This window comes from Nycticebus coucang, chromosome 6, assembly GCF_027406575.1.
Source record: "Nycticebus coucang isolate mNycCou1 chromosome 6, mNycCou1.pri, whole genome shotgun sequence".
Taxonomy (NCBI): Eukaryota; Metazoa; Chordata; class Mammalia; order Primates; family Lorisidae; genus Nycticebus; species Nycticebus coucang.
The window spans coordinates 2,641,909-2,657,877 of NC_069785.1; the positions used below are offsets into that span (position 1 = coordinate 2,641,909).

The window sequence follows — 15,969 nt, forward strand, 5'->3', positions numbered from 1 at the left end:
AAATTATTATTTTTTTTTTTTGAGACAAAGTCTCAAGCTATTGCCCTGGGTAGAGTGCTGTGGCGTCATAGCTCACAGCAACCTCAAACTCTTGGGCCCAAGAGATTCTCTTGCCTCAGCCTCCCAAGTAGCTGGGACTACAGGCGCCCGCTACAATGCCCAGCTATTTTTTGGTTGTAGTTGTCATTGTCGCTTGGCGGCCCGGGCTGCTTATAAACCCACCAGCTCCTGTGTGTGTGGCTGGCACTGTAGCTGCTTGAGCTACAGGTGTCAAGCCTCTGCCATGGAATTTAACCTGCATGCTTCCCAGCTAAGACATTTCAAAGGCTTACTTGCCTATGTGGCCCATGGCCACAGTATGGATGACAGTGTCCATCTCACCAGATGTCCTGGGAGAAGCTGAGCCTGGCTCAGGAACATCTGACTCCTGTCCCTTTTCTGTCGGGTACTGGTCTGCCCTGCTGGACTGACCCTCACCTGGACACAGCCTCTCATATCCCCTCTGGGCCTCCTGCTCCAACCTGCCCCCAGCTGCTCAGCCCACCCCAGGCTCTGTTCCCAGCCTGAGTCTAGCACCTGTGTCACCTGTACCCATTGGGGGCCTTTCCCAGGACAGAGGTGTTGGCCAGATAAAGGAGGAGCAACATGCCTCTAGCACCTCCTAGGCCAGTGCTGCCCAAAAGAACTCTGTGACAGTAGAAATGCCCTGATGTCCACGTACAGCTTGTGAGCACCTGAGAGGTGGCTTGTGTGACTGAGGGACTGACTTTGTAATTTCCCCTAGGTACCACTGTCCCCACCCACCCTGGTCGGAGCCACCAAGTCTCAGCTGCAGTCTCTATGGGCTCTGGCCTCTGTCCTTTCTCACTCTGCTGCACCTCCTCTGTCGCTGGAGGGCAGGGGCAAGCCATGCCCTCCCTCCAAAGCCCAGGTCCAACCATCTGCCCACCCTCCCTGGCTCCTGCTGCCCCCACCCGGCCACCCTGCTGCACGTGGACCTGCCTTGGTGGAGCTGCCCAGCTGCCTGCTCTCTGGATGTTCCTGTCCCAATCCACTCCTGCCTCCTATTGCCCCCAAACCCACAGCACTTAGTATCTTTTAACAAGTTGTATAGGGCAGCGCCTGTGGCTCAAGGAGTAGGGCGCCGGTCCCATATGCTGGAGGTGGCGGGTTCAAACCCAGCCCCGGTCAAAAAAAAACAAGTTGTATAATTTACATCTTCAATGCATAGCTGGCCACCCCCAGGCTTTCTGCCCATTTAGTTCACTGATGAGCCCCCAGCACCTGCCGTGGTGACACAGTGCCCATCCTCCCCACTGGTTCCTGGCAGCAGCACCTCCTTGGCCTGGCTGGGCAGGCGTCTGTTGGGGGGCTTTGGTGGGAGGGGCTGCAAGGCTGTGGGAGGAGCCCCAGGACTCTTCCAGGGGCTGCTCTGAGGATGCCACAGTCCACTAAACAAATCTCTGAGATGCTGATGTGGTGGCTTATGCCTATAATCCCAGCACTTGGGAGGCTGAGGCGTGTAGATTGTCTGAGTTCACAGGTTTGAGACCAGCCTGAGCCAGAGCAAGACCCCGTCTCTAAAAATAGCCAGGTGTTGGGGCAGGTACCTGTAGTCCCAGCTACTTGGGAGGCTGAGGCAAGAGAGTCGCTTGAGCCTAAGAGTTGGAGGTTGCTGTGAGCTATGATACCACAGCACTCTACCGAGGGCGACATAGTAAAACTCTGTCTCAAAAACAAACAAACAAACATAAAAAGCTCTGAGAACCTCTTCTGGCAGATTTTAACACTTGTTCCCTATTGTTATTATTATTATTTGCTCACAGTTACTGTCTATTATTTGATAAGTGAGTGCAGTTATGTGACATGGCCCTTCGTTGCACTCACTTAACACCTTTTTCAGAGGCTTATTCTGAGCCAGGCACCAGATGAGGAGTGGGTCACAGCCCTGCCCACACGGGCCAGGCCCCTTGGTGACATCTGGGCCTCCTGTCTCTATGACCAGATGGTGCTGCCTGGAGGCCCCACTTTCTAGCTCGAGTAGGATCTGGTCACATGACTCCACAGCCAGGAATCCTGCTACATCCCCAGCAGGATGGACAGTGCACCAGGCCAGTGTTGCACTGGATGTCGAGACCCCGGGGGCCAGGCATGGGGTGGGGTGCAGACACTGACACCAGGACACTGACTCCTCTTAAAAATCAGATCCTCTTTACCCAGAACAGTTTCCAGTCGAACGACCGTCTTTTACCCACAGCTGTGGGTGCCTGTTAGCCCCAGTGTTACTGGTGGGGGATGGGGCACAAGGCGGGCAGGATGCTCTTCTCCAGGGCTCTATTCGAGGACCTCTGCCCCCTGCTCTGGCTTTCTCTGCTTGTCGTTCCAGCTCCGAGCTGTGCATCTGTGCTGATGTGAAGTTTAAGTCTCTGGGTGCCAGGGGGGTATGGAGGAGCAAATGGCCCCCAGATACCTGGACAGAAGTCCCTTCTGGCCCCCTCCTCCAGCAGCCATTCCTGGGCCTTCCCACAAAGGGCTGACTCAGGACAGAGTGAGGACAGTCATCCTGCCCATCCACTGATTGCTAAGCAGCTGGAAGCAGCCTGGATGCCTCTAGGACATTGATCAACTCATAAAAGGAAGGAGATGATTTTCCTGGCAGCCGATGAGGTGAGTAGAGTGTCTGAGCAGGGGCATCATGCAGTGGGGGCAGATGGCCCTCTAGGTCACAGCTCTCCCCAGGCCCTGGTGCACCGCAAGTGCTCATGAGTACCACTGCGTAAGGACGCTGCTGTCCTGCAAGGACCCTGGATGGACCCTCACATGCCCTTTGCTCCGAGGTCCCTTACCAGTCTGTAGCAGCATCTGCAGCCCAGACCTAGTTTATCTGTCTGCAGACAAGCACAGGCAGATCTTGATGACATGATGCCAAGGTGCTAAAAGAATACACCCATCACGGAAGGACTAGTACTGACCAACTCCACTCACATGAGGTCCCTGGGGAGATGGTATGCAGCATGGTGGCTGCCAGGTCAGGAGTGTTTAAGGGGGACAGTTTCCATTTGGGAAGATGAGAAGCTGTGAAGGTGGGTACTGGTGAGTGTGCTGCCCAGCACTGGAGGACGGTTAGAAGGGTCATGTGAGAAGCTGTGAAGGTGGGTACTGGTGAGGCTGTGACGTGCATGTTCGGAGTGTGCCGCCCAGCACTGGAGGATGGTTAGAAGGGTCATGTGAGAAGCTGCGAAGGTGGGTACTGGTGAGGCTGTGACGTGCATGTTCGGAGTGTGCCGCCCTGCTCTGGATGACAGTTAGAAGGGTCATGTGTATTTTCACACACACATCCCCACATTGATTCTGTTTGTCCCCTGAATCTCACTATGTCTCTGAGGTGAGGCAGGGGACATGAAGTGCCAGGCGGGGCAGAGAGGCCCAGGAGGCGGAGACACCTTCACAAGAGACCAGGGTTTGCTTCCCCAGAGGGCTCCCAGCAGGGCGCGGAGGCTGGCCCCTGCTGCCCACGGCACTCCCCTCCTCCTCCAAAGCCTTGCATTTGGGCACAGGCCCCACTGCCTGGCCTGCCGGCCTGGCCTCTGAGCCCTTTGCCGTTCCTCCAGGCGTGCCCCTCCCACTGTCTGGGCCAACCTAGCCCCCTGATCAGCCATGTGTATGGTGCAGGTGAAGCTCCTAGAGCTCTGCAGTCTTCAGGCCCAAACTGCCTGGGGTCCCAGGGAGGAGGGCACTCTGCAGGGCAGTGTGGAATGGGAGAGGACCTCAGGAAGGTGCAGCACAGAGGAGGGTGCCATAGCTGCTCTGAGCAGCTGTAAACGCCAAGCTTGGCACCTTGAATTGGCTCAGGGTGAGAAGGAGGCTGCAAAAAGGCCTCAGGGCTGGGGCCCCCTCCTGGGCATGAGCTGCCGTGAGCTGCAAACCCCAGCCTCGTCCTCACGTACTCTACCACGGATGAGAGTACACACTGTTCAGCGGACACCTGGCATGTGCCAGAGGCTTAACTCACGGCTCTTAAGGAAAAGAAAACTTCATTTGCAATCTGCAGCAACAGCAGAAAGAAGAGGGTGAGAGGAAGTGACCTGGCTAGCCAGGGACTGTCTGGGCTGTGGGACCAGTGTAGACAGTGGCCACACAAAGATGGAGCCCTGCAGACATGCCTGCAAGTGGAACAGGGCGTGGCAGAGGCTCGGGTGCCGCTCATAAGTACAGGGGGCAAGAAGGCCACTCAGCAAGGGCTTTGCCATAATCGGAGACTGTCCAGGGAACCAGTCACCAGTGGCAGCGCAATCTGCTTCCAAGATGAGAATGAAGTTTGGTGGGAGAAGCCAGAGGACACCCAATCCAGGAAAGGAATTTTGTCATAGGTTTGCATCAGGGAGGTGAAGAGGAACTGAAGACCCAGAAGAAAAAGGGCAGACTGATGCTCCTCCAGCCTGGGAGCAGAGCTCAGGAAAAGTCTGGTCGTCCTAGAACCTTGGCAGAGGACATGCTTTTGCCTACAGTGCAGGTGGTTGGGAGGGAGGCCACCCATTTTTGGTTTTTGTTTTTTTGAGACGGAGTTTCACTTTGTCACACTCAGTAGAGTGCTCTGGAGTCATAGCTCACAACAACCTCAAACTTTTGGGCTCAAGTGATCCTCCTGCCTTGGCCTCCCAAGTAGCTGGGACTACAGGCATCTGCCACAACGCCCGGCTACTTTTAGAGGTGGGGTCTTGCTCTTGCTCAGGCTGGTCTCAAATTTATGAGGTGAAACAATCCACTGGCCTCAGCCTCCCAGAATGCTAGGATTACATGCATGAGCCACCACACCTGGCCCCCATTTTTGTTTTTTAAATACACTTTTTTATCTATCTATCTATCTATCTATCTATCTATCTATCTATCTATCTATCTATCTATCTTTTTATCGACAGAGTCTCTGTCACCTTGGGTAGAGTGCCTTGGCATCATAGCTCATAGCAACCTCAAACTCCTGAGCTCAAATGATCCTCCTGTCTCAACCCCTGAGTAGCTGGGACTATAGGCGCCTGACACAACGTCCAGCTAGTTTTTTTATTTTTAGTAGAGATGGGGGTCTTGTTCTTGCTCAGGCTGGTCTTGAAATCCTGAGATCAAGCAATCCACCCGTCTCGGCCTCCCAGAATGCTCGGATTACAGACGTGAGCCACCGCACCCAGTCTCAGACTTTATGTTAGAGCCATTTTAGGTACACAGCAAAATTGAGAAAGTACTTTAATCTCCTACATACTTCCTGCTGCCCTGGCAGCCTCCCCCATCCACATTCTTCTGTCAGCTTCACCACTTGCAGGAGGGTCCACTCTTGGTGTTGTGCGTTGTGTTCTGACAAATGCATGATGACATGTGTCCACCATTGTGGCTTCACACGGAGCAGTTTCACTGCTCCGAAAGTCTTGTGCTCCCTGTTCATCCCTCCCTCCCCTATCCCCTGCAACCTCCGATCCTCTTACTGCCTCCATAGTTGTGCCTTTTCCAGACATCACACAGTTGGAGCCACACAGTAGCAGCCTGTCCCTTCCGGGCATGACAGCTCATGAGTATTTAGTGCTGAATAACATCCCATGTTGATACACCACAGCTGACGTCGGTCCACTCACTGACTGAAAGACCGCTTGTTACTTCTGCATCTGCCAATTCTGAACTAAGCCACTGTAAACATCTGGATGATACAGGCTTTTGTGAGAACACAACTTTTCAGTTCCATTGCATAAATACCAAGGAGCACCATTGCTTAAACGTGTGGTTAAGAATATGTTTGGTTTTGTAAGAAACTGACAGTTTCCAAGGTAGTGGTACTGGTTCCCACGGCAAGGCACAGCAGTGGAGGGGCACTCCTGCCAGCTGCATCCTCGCCGCCACTTGCATTGTCAGGGTTTTGACAGTGGCCATTCTCACAGGTGTGCAGTGTGCAGTGATATTTCCTTGTTTTAATTTTCATTTCCCTAAAGACAAGCCAGGGAGATCTCTCCATGTGCTACTTCACATCTGTATTCCTTCTTGGCGAGGTGTCTATTCAGATCATTTGCTGACTTTTTACTTGTCTTTCTATTGAGTTTTAGGAATTCTTTGTATCGTTTGGATAATGGTGGCATGTTCACTTTCCCTTTTTTTTGGTTTGTTTATTGTTTGCTTTTTTGAGACAGCATTTCACTGTGTCACTGGGCTAGAGTGCAGTGGTGTCATCACAGCTCACTGCAGCCTCATACTCCTGAGCTCAGGTGGTCCTCCTGCCTCAGCCTCTGAAGCAGCTGGGACTACAGGTACTATGCCTGGCTAATTTTTCTAATTTTGGCAGAGACAGGGTGTGTGTTTCAAGTGGAAAGGTCAGTCGGCCGAGTAGGAATCTGCTGGAGACTCCCCTGTATGAGATCACCTCACTCCTGGATCCTGGCACCAGCACTCGCCCCCCAAAGGGTCACTCAGTCTGTTTGAAGCCTGCTGGAGATGCCTCTGGTGGTCAGGGCCAGAGACAGACAGGGCTCTGCCAGGCTGTCTTGGATGACAGTGGACCCTAGGACTCAGAGCCAGCTGGATGTGGGCCAAAGTGCACCTGGACCACCTGAACCCCCTCAGCCCCTGAACCCGCAAGGACTGAGCCTCTGATGCTGCTTTGGATATGTGTATGTGAGGAGACAATAGGGCCACGTGGCTTCTTCCCAGGTGCAAAGAAAACTCACTTGAGTCACACTTACCCAGAAGACATCCACCTGAAAGCTGGAGGCTGGTCTGGGGCCTCAGGCATGGCTGGATCTGAGCACCCGCAACATTCCTATCTGTAACCTTCCCCTCTATTTCTCACACCTGCTCTGCTAAGTTTTTTGTCCACAGGGCGCACCAGGCCCACATCAATGGCTTCACAGCCCTTTCTCCTGGCTGCTCCAGGAAGGCCCTGCCCTGGCTCTGGCTAGCTGGGCACTTATGCATCCACTCTGTAGAGGTGGCAATAGATTACTGCCATGGCCCCTGTCCCCGTGCTTTATCTCTACTGGGTAACTGAATGTGGCAGGTTTTAACTATGCCCACGTCCTCCTCCCTAGAAATGCTGGGAGCATGTAGTCAAGGCAGAAGCGGGTTACAGGCAGGAAGGATTGGAGCAGGAGGGCTGGTCCCTAGAAGAACAAGTCCATTGGAGCCGGGGCTGCCCTGGTCATCACGAAGCACCCAGCATACGGTGTGAAGACTCCGGGAAGACATGGCAGCACCATGGCACATACAGGACATATTTTAAAAGGCAATCATCTTAAAATGAAGAGATGCTGCAGGTTTGAGAGTCGGAAAGGGGAATCCACCAAGACTTTAGCAATCCCACGTGGTGGGGTGCAAAGAAGCAAAAAGACATCAGGGCATCCAGACAACGAACTCTGTGCCCACCCCTGCAGCTCACTGACCAAGAACTCCCAGCTTTCCCTTTGGGAAAATTAATTCTCTATTGAAAAGGAAGGCTGTTCCTTTGTAGTCTCCTCCTTCCTTTGCTCTTTTGATTTTCTCACCAGAGGCATTGTTCAATTTTTCACTTAAGAAATGCCAGAATATGGCTATTTTTAAGTTTCTGTTTTTAAAAAACTGAAAAAAAGCAATGCTGGTAGCAAAAAAGAAAAAAGAATCAGCAAACAGAAGATTTTGTCATAAAATGTCCCACATAATCAGACATCTAAAATATTCATTGCAAATTTACAGAACAAAGGACGCTCTGTGACTCTCTACTCTCCTGGGGGTGGAAGCTTCAGAGAATGTCCGGGGCACAAAGGACCCAGCCATTTCCCAGGCGGAAACAGCCAGAAGAGAGAGCCCGCCCAGCTCTGCCCTCACTCCCAGCTGAGCACAGGCTTCTCTGCAGCCTGAGCTGCAATTCAGTTTTTTGTAAGAGGATGTGAGTGTGGCACACAGGGACCATCTGGCCCCCACAGATAACTCCAGAAGATTCTCCCCATGCCTACAGCCATGGCTGGCTTCTGGATCACAACAGGGCAGCTGGGGGCCAGCCTCCCATTGCAGAGGGCTTTTTAGAAGATGTCACTAATTGTGGAGAGCCTGACACCATCACACCAGATGTGCCACTTCCAACCCTGCCAGGGCTCTGCAAAGGGAGCATTGACCCACAAGTCCTGGAGGCAGATCAGGCCTCCTGCAAATAGCATTCACGTCCCTGCTGTCACTGACCTGGGCCAGCTCGGGTGGGTCCCCTGCACTTCTGAGGACCACATATCATCTGGTTCCTTTTGAGGGGTGCACATGACCAGTTAAAAAATCAGTATCAGGAGAATAATGTGTGATAAAAACTTACCTCTTGAGCTGGGCGACGTGGCTCACGCCTGTAATCTTAGCACACTGGGAGGCCAGGGCGGGTGGATTGCCTAAGCTCACAGTTTTGAGACCAGCCTGAGCAAGAGTGAGACCCTGTTTCTAAAAATAGCCGGGCATTGTGACAGGCATCTATAGTTCCAGCTACTCTGGAGACTGAGGTGGGAGGATCACTTGAGCCCAGTTTAAGGTTGCTATGAGCTGTAATGCCATTGCACTCTACTGAGGGAACATAATGAGACTATTTTTTATTTTTTATTTATTTTTTTTTGTGTGTGTGTTTTTGGCCGGGGCTGGGTTTGAACCCGCCACCTCCGGCATATGGGACCGGTGCCCTACTCCTTGAGCCACAGGCGCCGCCCTAATGAGACTGTCTAAAGAAAAACATACCACACTTACCTACTGGGTACAATGAATGCTATTCTAGTGATAGGCACACCCAAAGCCCTTATTTAAGCATTGTATAAAAGATATCCTTGGGCGGCGCCTGTGGCTCAAGGAGTAGGGCGCCGGTCCCATATCCCGGAGGTGGCGGGTTCATACCCAGCCCCAGCCAAAAACCACAAAAAAAATAAAAAATAAAAAAATAAAATAAAAGATATCCTTATAACAAAAATACATGCCCTAAATCAGTATTTTGAAATTAAAAAAATATAAATGTTCACTAGGTGTGGTAGCTCAAACTAAGTCCTTTAGAAGGCAGGAAGATTGTTGGAGGACAGGAGTTTGAGACCAGCCTGAGCAACACAGTGAGACCCCCATCTCTACAAAAAATAAAAAAAGTTGATTGGTTGTGGTGGCACGTCTATAGTCCCAGCTAGTCAGAGCCCAGGAGTTCAAGGATGCTGTGAGCTATGATCACACCACTACGGCCCATCTTGGATGACAGAGCACCCTGTCTCCAAAAAAAGAAAAAACTATTATCTACAAATAACACCCAACACAGAATGGGGAAGAGACTCAATTTTATTTTGTTTTTTAATTCAGAAAACAGAAGCATTAAAAATAGGTAGAATTTAATCAAATATGCATTTTGTAGGTAAAGTGGTGTAAAATTCATCACTGGATACACTTTGTTTTATGAAAATTTAAAGTTCTGGCCAGGTGTGGTGGCTCACGCCGGTAGTCCCAGCGCCATGGGAGGCCGAGGCAGGTGGATTGTCTGAGCTCAGAGGTTCAAGACCAATATGAGCAGCAGTGAGCCAGAGTAAGACCCAGTCTCTATTAACATCAAAAACAGCCAGCACCGCCAGAGGAAGAAGAAAATCAACAAAAAAGGAGTACTTCAAACAAAGAAGAATGAACAAGCAAACTGAAATTAAAAATAAAAATAAAGGAAAAAAAATAAAAAAAAAAAAAAAGAAAATTTAAAGTTCCACAGAAGCTTTATTTGAATATGGCTGAGAAAGATAGTCATCTTAACCTAATTTTTTTTTTTTTTTGAGACAGAGCCTCAAGCTGTCACCCTGGGTAGAGTGCGGTGACATCACAGCTCACAGCAACCTCCAACTCCCAGGCTCAAGCGATTCTCTTGCCTCTGCCTCCCAAGTAGCTGGGATTACAGGCGCCTGCCACAATGCCCAGCTATTGTTTGGTTGCAGCCATCATTGTTGTTTGGCAGGCCTGGGCTGGATTTGAACCCACCAGCTCAGGTGTATGTGGCTGGCGCCTTAGCCGCTTGAGCCATAGGCACTGAGCCTTAACCTAATTTTTCAAAAACTGAGCATATAAATTTGAGGGTCAGAATAAACTTCATTACAATTTATTTATAGTATTTGTTTTTTTTTTTTTTTTGAGACAGAGTCTCATTATGTCACCCTGGGTAGAGTGCTGTGGTGTCACAGCTCACAGCAACCTCCAACTCCACAATAACCGGCTATTTTTTTTTTTTTTTTCAGTTTTTGGCTGGGACCGGGTTTGAACCCACCACCTCTTGTATGTGGGGCCGGCACCCTACTCCTTTGAGCCAAGGCTCCACCCTATTTTTTTGGTTGTAGTTGTCATTGTTGTTTTAGCTGGCCAGGGGCTGGGTTGGAACCCTCCAGCCTCAGTGTATGTGGCCAGTGCCCTAACCACTGAGCAACAGGTGCCAAGCCTATTTGTAGTATTTGTGACAAAAAAGTAACATTTACCATAATCATTTAATCTTAGATGTTGAAGAATCCAAAATAGGAAAACAGTGCTAACGTTTCTGGCTAATTTGCTTATTAGCATTTAAGAACCAAGAATGGTTAAGACCAAGAATCAAGTTAAAATTGTTCAAAAGGACTACATATACGTTACTGAGATTTCAACTCCATTTAGGTCTTTCTTTTTTTTTTTTTTTGTAGAGACAGAGTCTCACTTTACCGCCTTCGGTAGAGTGCCATGATATCACAGGACTCACAGCAACCTCTAGCTCTTGGGCTTCAGCGATTCTCCTGCCTCAGCCTCCCAAGCAGCTGGGACTACAGGTGCCCGCCACAACGCCCGGCTATTTTTTGGTTGCAGTTCAGCCGGGTGTGGGTTTGAACCCGTCCATTTAGGTCTTCAAATGATAAAAATATGCTGCCAGTTCCTAGTACCACCTTCCCACAGAAGTGAGGTCAGGTGAATAATTCTGGGAGCAGTCAGGGCTGAAACAGCGGGGGTGTGAGTGCTGTCTGTTACCCTTGAGCACTGAACAGGTCAAGATACCCACCACTCCACCTCCCAGCCCAGGGCACTGCCACTGTGGGTCACTGCTCCAGCATTACCTTTCATGGCAACTTCTGCTTTGTGAAGTCAAGGGACCACATGCACTCCCCTCAAGGTGTATATGCTCATTCCCGCTCACCTGTGGGTTACTTTTCCAAGACAGCGTCCTTGGCCTCAGGTCTGGGGCTTCATTCTGTTGTGGAGACTTTCGGGACGGGGTGGAGAGTGAGACTCAAGTCTGCTCAGTTCCATGTCACTCTGCCTGCCCTGGCCTTGGCTCGCAGCTGCTGTCCACTGGATAGGAACCTGCCCAAGGCCCAGCACTCCCCACCCCGTCGGAAGGCTGACAGCTTCAGTCTGCAAGTGGACAGAGGCCCTTGACAGACACCTGGGTATCGTGATCCCTTCCAAGTTTCAGAGCCCTGGATGGCCTGATTCCAGGGACCGCTGGCTTCTAACCACCACTTGCCCCGCCCCAACCCCCTTGCCTGGCTAGCTTGAGTAAGCTTCTCTTCATTGAAACTCCAGAAGCTTGACTCTGGGAGCCCTGAGGACCTCAAGGAGGTCAATTATGCAATGTGGTGAGAACAGCAGTGGTCAGCGGTTTTTGTACAACGTACACACACTTGTATGATTGCAAAGCAGAAGCCATTTACTTGGGCCAAAATGCCTTTGCCATCTTTGAGTGTGACCAAGACATGCCTATGTCAGAAGCCCTTTAACGGTCCTGCAGGCCACCATTCCACACGGGGCCTGTGCCTGCGTAGGTAGGGGCGGCCAGGGCAGGACGTGCAGGCACGCATCTTTAGCAAGCAACTGGCGCTCACTTCCTGAATACCAAGTTTCTTTTTAGACAATCTACTTGTCTTTCTCTGGTGAAAAGTCAATGTCAAAATCCCTAAGAACTGATGTGCAAAGAGAGTCAGAGCCTGTATTACAGGATGATGCTAAGTATTCCACTGTTACACCACCTGAGAGAAGTGGATCTTTACTTGGTAAGTCTGATGGGACGAGAGAAGGAATTGAATGCTAGGAGACAGTTCACGCCTCTGCGTCGCCAGCACCGAACCTGCTCACTGCTTCTCCCTGCTTCTTTGCCAGCCCTGAAGTCACACAGCTTGGTGATAGGCTGACAGGGGCACTGAGCAGAGGGGCTGTGTGGAGGGCTCGGGGCAGTGCCACTTCTGTGAAGCCCACAGTGAGTACTGTTTGGTGCACTGTTTCCCATTCTGTTGTGGAGACTCTCCGGAACTTATCAGACACACAGGGAGACGAGGCTTTGTGCCTCTGCCCACCCACACAGGCCAAGAAAGGGCTTGGATATCATCTTTGATGGCAACAGTTTATAGGCCACAGAAGAAATTTAGTCTTATGACTTTTTTATGCCCCATTTTGGAATAAAAACTGTTTGCAAAGTAGCTTTTGGCTAATCCCAAACACCTGTCTCCTCAGAGGACACGCTTCCTAGGGTGCCTGGCTCAGAGGCCATTTCCGTTGGTGGAGTCAGGCGTGCCTCTGCAGACTGTGACCACCCATGCTAAACGGCTAGGATGCAGGACAAGACAGCCTCATCACTTATAACCACACAGCCCAGTCTCAAATGACACTGACTTTGAAAGCCTTTAAAATGAAGAGGGCCCTGATCCGGGGAGCAAGTTGCTTGGGGAAACTTTGGAAGTGGAAGCTGGCCTTCCTGTGATAAGAGGAGAGCTCTCGACAGTGGCTGGAGAGCCCCTGACAGGGACCTGCCTCGCTCAAGGTGCACAACCTCATTTCATTCAGGGCACAGCCTGTGAGGACCCTAATAACCCACGGCCAACTCCTAGTGAGGGCAGTGCTGATGGCGGGGCCAGTTACTAAACTGCTCGTCAGTGGATGAAAACTTTTTCCAAGTGAAACTTTATTAATAGTTTTATATTCTGTTTTGAACTGGTATAATCCAAAACAGAGAAAATGGGCACACAGTGCTTGGGCTTTATTTAACACCATGTCTGTGACAAGGTGCCAGCTTGGGATCCACAATCAGGAGGGGGTCCCACCCATCCAGAAAGAAACACAGGCCCAGGCCCTGGTGAGAAGCAGTGGGACTTCCTGGGATCACGTGCAGTTTTCTAGAGCCTTGTAAAATGAGCAGCTGCACCCACTTGCTCCTCTGGAAACCCAGACTCTGAAGGTCAGCGTAAGCGTGGACTCCTAATTGCGCATCTTCTTTTGTTTCAGGCTAAGCTTACTCCAGATCCTCTCCAGAGCCACCTTTCCCATGAAGAAGGTGATGGCAAAGTTCCGTTTGTACCACTCTCTGCAGAGAAATGGGAGCAGAACAGGTGACATAGCCCCAGGGCCTGATGCCCCCATCACAGGCGACACCCAGCCGTGGGGTAAGCTGCTCAGACGTGAGCAGCCCTCGCCCTGCCCACCGCCCTCCCTTTGCTGCCCTCACTAAAGCCAGGCTGAAAAGAAGGCTTATCCATTCCTGGAGGCCCAGCAATCAACTGTAGTCCTTTTTTTGTTTGTTTGTTTGTTTTTGAGACAGAGTCTCGCTTTGTCACTCTCTGTAGAGTGCTCTAGAGCAGGCGTCCTCAAACTTTTTAAACAGGGGGCCAATTCACTGTCCCTCAGACCGTTGGAGGGCTGGACTATAGTTTAAAAAAAAAAAAAAAAAGCCGGGCGTTGTGGCTGCGCCTATAGTCCCAGCTGCTCGGGAGGCTGAGGCAAGAGAATCACGTAAGCCCAAGAGCTGGAGGTTGCTGTGAGCCATGTGACGCCACGGCACTCTACCAAGGGTGATAAAGTGAGACTCTGTCTCTAAAAAAAAAAAAAAAAAAACTATGAACAAATTCCTATGCACACTGCACATATCTTATTTTGAAGTAAAAAAACAAAACAGGAACAAATACAATTACACAGCCTCATGTGGCCAGCAGGCCACAGTTTGAGGACCTCTGCTCTAGAGTCACAGCTCACAGCAACCTCAAACTCTTGGGCTCAAGCAATTCTCTTGTCTCAGCCTCCTGAGTAGCTGGGACTACAAGCTCCTGCCACAACACGCGGCTATTTTTAGAGATGGGGTCTTATTCTTGCGCAGGCTGGTCTTGAAGCTGTGAGTTCAGGCAATCCACCTGCCTTGGCCTCCCAGAGTCCTAGGATTACAGACGTGAGCCATGGAGCTGGCCCCTCCTTTGGTTTTTGCTAAAAGATTTCAAAAAAGCCCCAGGAAAACCCTGATGAGTCCAGCAGCATTCTGGAGCAGGGGAAACTGGAGGGGCCTTTGACACCTTATTTGCATAAAAGTGCATGACAAAAGCTCTCCACTGTGAGGAGCTAATTTATTCTAAGCTCCAACATCATAAAGGCCCATATCTTTCTCTAGAGATCTGAGGTATTGTGTAATTTGTGCCCCTGAAGAGATAATTCCAGAAGTTCCTACATAAATATCTGAATGGAGCTCACACATAGCCATGGCAGGACAGGGGGAAACTTGCAAATCCACCCCATTGTGAGAATTTCAAATTGAACAGGCAAAGCTGGGAATGTTTCCACAAGGGACTGTACACATCCCTGATTCCAGTGCTCAGCCCTTAGAAGCCGAAATGTCAGCAAGTGCCAGTGACCACTTTCCAGCCAGATGAGCTAGTGAGCATGGACTTCCATCCCCCTGGGTTCATGTGGCTTACGGAACCTCAGTACAGAAGGAAGGGAACACCAAGGGCTCAACAGCAATGGCGACAAGACACATGGCTGGCCAGGTACAGTGGCTCACGCCTGTAATCCCAGCACTTGGGAGGCTGAGGCAGGCGGATTGCCTGAGCTCATGAGTTCAAGACCAGCCTGAGCAAGAGCGAGAAAATATCTCTAAAAATAGCCAGGCATTATGGCGCTGTAGTCTCAGCTACTTGGGAGGCTGAAGCAAGAGGATCACTTGAGTCCTAGAGTTTTAGGCTTCTGTGAGCTGTGACTCTATAGAACTCTACCAAGGGCAGCACAGTGAGACTCTGTCTCAAAAAAAAAAAAAAATACATACATAAAATAAATAAAACATGTGGCTGGATAAAGAGTGGTCTTTATGTTTCTGAGCAGAGTGCTATGAGAATGAGAAACAGTGCTCCATACACAGAAGCAGGGCTGCCAGGGAACGAACTGGCATCTGCTGGGACAGGATTCCTCCTGTTGTTATGGAGAAGCCAGATTCACAAGTACAGATGACCTGACACCCTTGACAGTGTGGGTAAAAAGGCAGACTAAGCACTTCCTGTTTCCACAGGGACAGCAGGCGGGTGGGCGGGGGTAGGGGTGTGGGGGTGTGGGAACCTGGGGGCGGAAGGGTGGAAAGGCGGCCTTGGGCTCCTCTATGGCCTCCCTTGGCTCAGGCTGGCCCTCTTCACCCTGCATGCCAGACCGTGAGCATCGAGCCCACTGGAGACCTGCCCTGTGCAGACAAGCTGTGTGTCCTGAGGTCCAAGAAGCCTCGTCAACACTCCCTTGGCTGAGTGACTCAAGCAGTCAGAGTAGACATGTCAGCCTCAGGTGTGTCAAGGCTGGTCTTGAGGTTAGACTGTCACCCAGCCTCGCCCACGCTACTGACACCGGCAAGCTCTTGCCTTACCTGCCTATTCAACTCTGTCGCTGTTACATTTTAAAATAAATCTCAGACACCACCTCCTATCATTTCATCTGTAAATATAGATCACTATGAATCTATAACCACTTAAAGCCTTTTTTAAAAACACATAACCACACGGGGCGGCGCCTGTGGCTCAGTCGGTAAGGCGCCGGCCTCACATACCGAGGGTGGCGGGTTCAAACCCGGCCCCGGCTGAACTGCAACCAAAAAATAGCTGGGCATGGTGGCGGGCTCCTGTCGTCCCAGCTACTCGGGAGGCTGAGGCAAGAGAATCGCTTAAGCCCAGGAGTTGGAAGTTGCTGTGAGCTGTGTGATGCCATGGCACTCTACCCGAAGGGCATAAAGTG

General features: G+C 50.8%; 1 protein-coding gene across 1 annotated transcript in view; it reads right to left on the reverse strand.

Annotated features, from left to right (window-relative positions):
* Positions 1–12,869: 12,869 nt before the first annotated feature.
* The window catches only part of LOC128587171 (cytochrome c oxidase assembly factor 8), a 29,425-nt gene continuing 26,325 nt past the window's right edge, over positions 12,870–15,969 (reverse strand). Inside the window, exon 5 of the mRNA XM_053593072.1 lies at positions 12,870–13,300. Coding sequence (XP_053449047.1) covers positions 13,195–13,300 — 106 coding nt within the window. The 3' untranslated portion in view covers positions 12,870–13,194. The remainder of the gene's footprint in view (positions 13,301–15,969) is intronic.